The 7278-nt window shown below is 40.5% G+C and overlaps 1 protein-coding gene across 1 annotated transcript; it reads left to right on the top strand.

Annotated features, from left to right (window-relative positions):
- The first annotated feature begins 2034 nt into the window (after positions 1 to 2034).
- LOC123061374 (uncharacterized) lies at positions 2035 to 6287 on the top strand. Its single transcript, XM_044484456.1, has 2 exons — positions 2035 to 2271; positions 5994 to 6287. The coding sequence occupies exons 1-2, from the start codon at positions 2149 to 2151 to the stop codon at positions 6102 to 6104; spliced, it is 234 nt and encodes a 77-aa protein (XP_044340391.1). The 5' UTR covers positions 2035 to 2148; the 3' UTR covers positions 6105 to 6287.
- Positions 6288 to 7278: the final 991 nt, after the last annotated feature.

The raw sequence follows: 7278 nt of genomic DNA, 5'->3' as shown, positions 1-7278 counted from the left end.
TCCAATTATTCTAAACATATATATTATAAAAAACACTTTACATAAAAGCATTTTATAAAAATGTTAACCAAACATTTGAAAAATGTTAAATACATATAGAGAAAATGTTTCTCATGTATATGAAAGATGTATAGAAACAATATACAATGTGTACGAAAAATGTTGATCACGTAGTTTTTTAACCAAGCATTTGAAAAAAAATGTTAATTAAGAATTTCAAATATGTTAAATGTGCATAGATTGTTTTGTCATGTATACGGAAAATATAACAAAAACAAAAACAATGTGTATGAAAAAAAAATGTTGATCATGTGTTTAAAAAATGTTACATGTGTATAGAGAAAATGCTTGTATGCGAGAAACATATAAAAAAAATACAATGTGTATGAAAAATGTTGATCGCATATTTAAAAAATATATACAAAAGATATACGATGTGTATGAAAAATGTTGATCACGTATTTAAATATGTTAATCAAGCATTTGAAAAATGTTAATCAAGAATTTGAAAAATGTAATCAAGTATTTTAAAAAATTAAATGTTTATAGAAAACATGTTTGTCATGTATACGAAACTATATAAAAAACAAATACAACGTGTATAAAAATATTGATCATTTTCTAACAGAATGTTAAATGTGTATAAAAAATGTTCCAGGAGTATACCAAAAAATTACATTGTGTGCGAAAAAATGTTTATTACCATTACAAAATATTCGCCGTGTATTTAAAAATGTTAACCATGTATTAAAAATGTTAATCTATATTTACAAAATGTTAAATGCGTATATAAAAATGTATTACATATACACCACAAATTTACAATGTGTATGAAAAATATTAATTTTCAAAAATGTTAATCATATATTTATATATTTCAATAATTTTAAACATATGTATAAAATATGTTTCTAAGGTATATGAAACATGCAAAATGTGTACCGAAAAATGTTGGCATGTGTTAAAAACCCCGATGAAAGTGAAAGAACAAAGAAACCCAAAAAATGAAAAATAAAAACTCAAGAAAACCAATGCGAAAGAATGAAAGCAATGAAAACTAAGAAAAAGGAGAAAAACATAGAAAGCCGATGGAAACCAAGAAAGAGAGAAAACCGAAGATAAATAGGAAAGAAAAAAAATACAAATGAAAATGGAGAAAGAACAAAAACCAAAAAGGAAAAAAGAAAAACAAGTTAAAACTAGGAATATAACAAAAAAACCTTAAAGAAACAAAATAACCAAAAGAAAAAGCAAGTAGAAATGAAAAGGAAAACAAACAGGCAAAGAAAACCAATGAAAAAACAAAAATAAACCGAAAGAAAGAACGAAAAAGAAAGACACTACGCAAAGCAGTGAAAAACAACGCTATTGTACTGAGTCTGCCCAATACTATAGCGATCCGAGGAAGCTTCAGGTGAGGCCAGGTTACATTTATCTATAAGCTAGATAGAACCATGACGCAAAAATGATGTGGGCAATACATAGGCTATGGACCTCCTATGTGCTATCATACACTTGCCAAAACTGCTTATATTTTTCCTCCCAAACACCATCGCCACACTCTTCCATGTCGTGACCTACTAAACCCTATGTGTGTATCGTCCTATACTGCTAGTGCCTGTTCGGAAGCTCTCCAGTCTCGAAACTCCGTTCCGAAGCTCGGTTTGAGCCACTTTTCTGCAATTGTGCTGTTGTCCTCTGCTTCCAAAGCTGCAGTTGTGAAGCAGAAAGGATCCGAACATGATCTTATTCTATTGTAATGGACTACTCCTGGTTTTTGCTTCCCCTTATCGATTGCAACTTTTGTTTTTAGTTTTTTTAAGAAATACTCTCTCTGTAAAGAAATATAAAAGTGTTTAGATCACTAAAGTAGTGATCTAAACGCTCTTATATTTGTTTACGGAGGGAGTTTGTTTTTGGATAGATGATCACGATTGCAATTTGTTTTCTCTGAATTATGTCTCAGGCACTGGGCTGGGCTGGGATGGCCCAACGTTCTGAGGCCCAGCTGGTAGCACTCTTTGCCGTCGAGGAGCAGGCAAAATCGTCAATCCTGGGCGCTGTCTGTCATCTTCGTCTCCGGCGTTTCTCAAAAAATAAAATAAAAAATTCTTCGTCTCCGGCGAGCAAATCGGCGACCGGGGCAGGATGGGCTACCTATGGAGGGTGCGGCTCTCGTCGTTCGCAGCCGGTGCGGCGACGGCGTCAGCGGTGGGGTTCTTGCTCCTTTACAAAGACCACCTCCTGGCCCGCGCCGCAATCGCCCGACAGGTGAGCCCCCGCACCCGCATCGCCGTTTAGCCGGCTCCTTTTGCGATTATATCGACTGATCTAGTTCATCAACATAAAGCATCCGATTTGATGTAGCCATTTCTTTACGGTTAGATATAGACAATTTTGCCGGCTCCCTATAATTTCTGATGTATCGTGATCTTGTCTGGATGCGATGTTGCTGGTTAATCGAATTATCTGGTATTAAAATCTTTCGCTTCGTTGTATCAGAACTGCATTTCCTAATTGAAATCACTGAACGAATAACGGTCTCATGGAGGTAGATGCGAATCGAGAATGATTTGTTATAGCCCGCGGAAAATTACTCTTAATAAAATTACTGTGATTGTTATAGAAAGGATGGTGTAGTGTAACTCCATTCTTGCTTGTGATTTACCTGGGTGCTTTTATATACGTCATCTGAATTGACATCAGCTCGAGATAATCAAAATTGATTTATGTTCTTTGTATTTTCATGCAGTTTGCCACTTCCCAGCTAGGAATTTTTATGTACTGATGACTTTGCAAATATGAGATGTTCTAACTTTTTTTCTGAATCGGATGTATACATACACGTTTTAGTGTGTTTGTTCACTCATTTCAATCCGTATGTAGTCCATATTGAAATATCCAAAACATCTTATATTGGTGAACAGAGGGAGTATTTGTCACGTATTTGTAAGGTAATCCCAAAAGATAAGAAGAGTCAGTTTTAGACTTCAGTTTCTCCATGTCATCTGTACTCGCTCCGTCCTTGAAAGAGTGTACTTCCAACTTTGTTGGAGGGTCAAACTATCTCAAAGTTTGGTCGAGTTTGTGCAAAAATATATCAATGCTTGTGAAACCAAATAGGTATATGACGAAAATATATTTTATCATGAATATAATGCGAAAGTGCCTTGGAGCACCCGACGACTATGCCCATTGAAATCGCTCCCATTCAATCGCATTGGGATCCCATCCACTATATTAGGGTAGTGTGTATTAGATGAATTTGCACCATGTATAGCTCTCCAGCATTTCTGTATCAAGTGACGTACTATAAACAACTGTTTTCTCTGACATGCATTTGTACTCCACGCGCTATCTGCCTCAATGACCAACGCCCACCAACCCATCATCAATTCAATGCACCCCGTTCCTCATCCTCCCATCGTTGCCCTTCTTCCTCATGACATGCGATTCTTCCCCATCCATCCTTCTTCGAATCCTCTTCTACAGCTCCTGCCCCTTCTTTCCAAAACTTCTACTTGCCACGTGGAACAAAACTAGGATGAACTAGGAAGACTATGTCCGCCCTAGCCGTCACTCGAGCTTGCCACGTCCTGTGCCTCCATGGCCGGCGACACCACGTCCACCATGACCGCCGACACCAAGTCATGCGTTCTGGAGGCCAGCGCAACATGTGTGGAGAAAGCTAGGAGGAAGACGATGCCATCCAACACGAGTAAATCTAGGTAGCCATCGTTGTCTGTGCTTGACGCGTTCAGGGCACCACGTCTGCCTGGGCGCTGACTCATGTTCTGCGTTCCCGCGGCCAGCGATAACATCACCATCGGGACAACTTCCTAGCATGCGTTGTTCGCGTCCGGGTCATCCCCGTCGCCGTCAAGCTTTGTATGGCCTTGCCCCGCCTCGGCAACAATGTCATGTATGCCGTGCTCGCTCTGGTCGAGGTCGTGAGATTTTGGCTAATCAGCGGACGCACACGACTATTACCCAACTAAAATCCTCTTCTCTGGAAAAATTGTTTGGAATAAAATCAGTAGTAGCAGCCGAGAGGAAGCCTGCTCTTTAGATCTGGCAATGGAGTGCTTGCGTGCTAGGAGAAGACTCCATAGGTAGGTGATGGTCGATTCAATTAATTACCGCCGGACAACTGTTCTGTACCCGAACGTCCCCGCGTAGATATAATAAATGATCCAGAACATGTAGCTACTGTTTCATCGTACGCAGCCGGTGGCGTATTCACAGCCTGGAATGATTTCCACCAAAGTGGCTCGGATCCCAATATAGTAGGGGGTTGGCCGAGATTTCGTAGGTGCGCGTCGCCGAGTGCTCCTAATCCACCTCCGAATATAATGCTACTAATTTGATGGCATAAATGTTGGTACATTATTGTATAAATGCGGTCAAACATAAAAAAGTTTGACTTTCCAACAAAGTTGGAAGTACACTCTTTTAAGGAAGGAGGGAGTAGACTAGCATCGAGAATAAAATAACTCGTACAATAGGGTGTGTCTGAAGCTGATTGTATACAAAGAGTTTGCATTAAATGTGATGGCGTGAAAAGACAATAAGGTGGACTCTTAAGATTTTATTGACTAAGAGCATCTCCAACAGATGCCCAAAAATTGGGTACCCTAAAAATGGGTGAGGAAAGGTTTTTGGGCACCATAAAAGGTTTTGCTTTTCCAGCAGCCCTAAAACTGGTGCCCATAAAATTTGAGAGCCACGTGGAACATGACAATCCGACGGCGTGGATGCTGGGAGGCGGATCCGATGGCGGGGTAGCATGGGGACGGCGGCGGTAGCTCGGGGACGGCGGCGCGGTGCTCGGGGACGATGGCGGGAGCTTGGGGCCGGCGGCGGGGTCAGATCCGATGGTGTGGAGCGCAGTGGGATGGCTGAAATTGGGCGGGATAGGGCGACAGTGGCGGTCGTGGGGGTCGCGGTGGTGGCCCCCCAACGACGGGGTGGCTGGCATCGAGATGGCGGTGAGGTGGCGCAGCATCGGTGAATGTTCGCTTCGGGCGGTTTGCTTCTCTCCACATCGTTTTTTCTTTTAGGGCAGCAGCTTATATTTGCATCACTTGTAGCAAAATTTTGTGCATGATGTAAATTTTTTTTGGGCATCATATAGCTATAGGACATCCGTTGGAGGCGTTTTTTGGCTCCAAATGCCCTGAACGGCAGTTTTATGGGCACGATTACTATTTCAGGGCATCTGTTGTAGATGCTCTAAGAGGGGTTCTATTCTCTCTCATCCAAACCAGCAATTGTCCATGTGGCAGGATGAAGATTCAGCTGATGTCATAACCTATTTGTCGTGTCTAATTTGTTAACAAAATACAAACGATTGTGACTTGGTGTAAACTGTTTATCACCCATTCATCGTGTGGGAGATAGCATGCCAGTCTCGGTATGGTTTGCAGGTTTAGTGGTAATTGTGGTACTGGATATCCTGTATTAGACCATTGAACTAGCTGCTAAGCGTAGTGAGGCTTTCTTCACAACTTCACATCCATTATACCCTGATGCATTTCGTTAGTTTGCCAACTTATTGTATGGGGTGCAATGAACTCCCAACAAAGGGCTCTTCTCAAAGAGGATCAATGGAAAGAGGCTCCTGTGGTTTGAGTAATTGCAGTTGAACCTGGATGTATTGTTCGCACTTACTTCTCCAACCGAGATTGACATTCAAATAAGTAAATTGATCATGTCATTCATGATTTGTGAACTGACTTCTCTTATAAGGTAGTTCTGATCATTGTGATGTTTCTGCTTTATTTGCGAATTAAGATGTTGCAACTATGTGATGAATTAGCTATTTATACCTATCTTGTGGTTTGTGATAATGGAAAATTCAGCATTATGATGGTACAACCCTGCCCATGAGACAGGACATCTTAAAATTTATGAAGTTGAAAGACCATGCAATACACCTTGCTACCTTGGCATGCATCTGACTATTTGCTAAGTTTTGATGTGCTTACTTCCAGGTGGAGGATGTCAAGAGAATTTCTGAAAAGCACTATGAAGCACTGAATCATCAGATCTCAGCACTGGAAAACAGAAAAGAATCAGGAACTAATAAAGAGGCATCAGATTAATTATGCACGTTGGTTGTGTACAATGGTTAAACAACTGCCAATGTAATTTGTGGTTGCTGCATGCGTATTACTGCAGCATTTAAGCTGTACCATTTTGTTGTTCAAATTGCTATGAATCCTCATTGTCATCTTCATGGCTTTGTGAGATGGACAGAGACCAATAAAAAACAATTTTGTCGTTAATGAGTCGGCCTATCTCACTGTTATGTTCGTGATTTCTTCCATTAATATGTTCATATTTGATATAGCAAGTTTATACACACGGATATTACTCTGTGCGTTGAGCATTTTGTCAGCATTCCTGTGGATTTTTGTTCAATATATTACCTTTGCATTATGTAATGTTAAAAAAATCTCAACCTGATATATGAACTTTTTTTTGCGGGTGTGATATATGAACTTCTTGTGCAAATGTTTATTTGATCTGACAGGTGATCTGGATCATATGAAGGAAATCATGTCTTGTTGTTTGTTACCAATTATTATCTATTAAATCCTGTTGTGATGTCCAGTTTTTTAGTAGCGTCTGAGTGAATTTGGTTTGTGAAGGCATTGCATGATGGTGAGGGCCAGCCAAGAGCATGTCGTCATTGGCAGACCATTTTGGGGGATGGCAGTGGTTTCCTGAAATTCTTGGGAGTCTGAGAACATCTTCGAGGCCTGGTGTTTTTGTTAGCATAGTGGACTATCCAGGCAAACATTTCTGAAATGTCACACCCTTCCATTTAAAGGCGTGGTTGAATAGAAGTCTCCCTCTTCTTACCATATCAGCTCTGGATAGGGTATGAGTACTGACCAATTCATGCTTCCACCTACTTCGCCATGTAAAGGAGTAATTTTCAACCATCTACGTATTGATGGAGAATGAGAAATTAGTATTGCATACTCTTAAGCCATCTTATAAAGAGAGTGGAAACTAATAACATGAGCCATTGGTAATTATATTGTTGGTTGGATGTGCTGGTGTCATCATATTAGGTTGAGCTGGCGAAAGGTAGTTAATGTGGCAGCAACAGGGAAGGGTGAAGATAGGGGCGGTGTGGAGGCAAACTAAGGTGTCCGATGGGGGTGAGTGTGCTGGCAATAGGGATGGGGGAAGAGAGGGTGAATGTGGTGGGACCGGCGAAGGGGGAGACGGTTGTTCATATACTGATGTAGACTCGACTAGATGGCG

The sequence above is a fragment of the Triticum aestivum genome, chromosome 3A (assembly GCF_018294505.1).
Source record: "Triticum aestivum cultivar Chinese Spring chromosome 3A, IWGSC CS RefSeq v2.1, whole genome shotgun sequence".
NCBI lineage: Eukaryota > Viridiplantae > Streptophyta > Magnoliopsida > Poales > Poaceae > Triticum > Triticum aestivum.
Note: the sequence above shows the minus strand (reverse complement) of the source record. Positions and strands in the feature narration are given on the sequence as shown.

Bases quoted from the DNA above. Each gene is read 5' to 3' on its own strand.
- LOC123061374 (XM_044484456.1), top strand. From the start codon at position 2,149: ATGGGCTACCTATGGAGGGTGCGGCTCTCGTCGTTCGCAGCCGGTGCG. The intron at 2,272-5,993 runs GTGAGCCCCCGC...GCTTACTTCCAG, and splicing joins GCGCCGCAATCGCCCGACAG to GTGGAGGATGTCAAGAGAAT.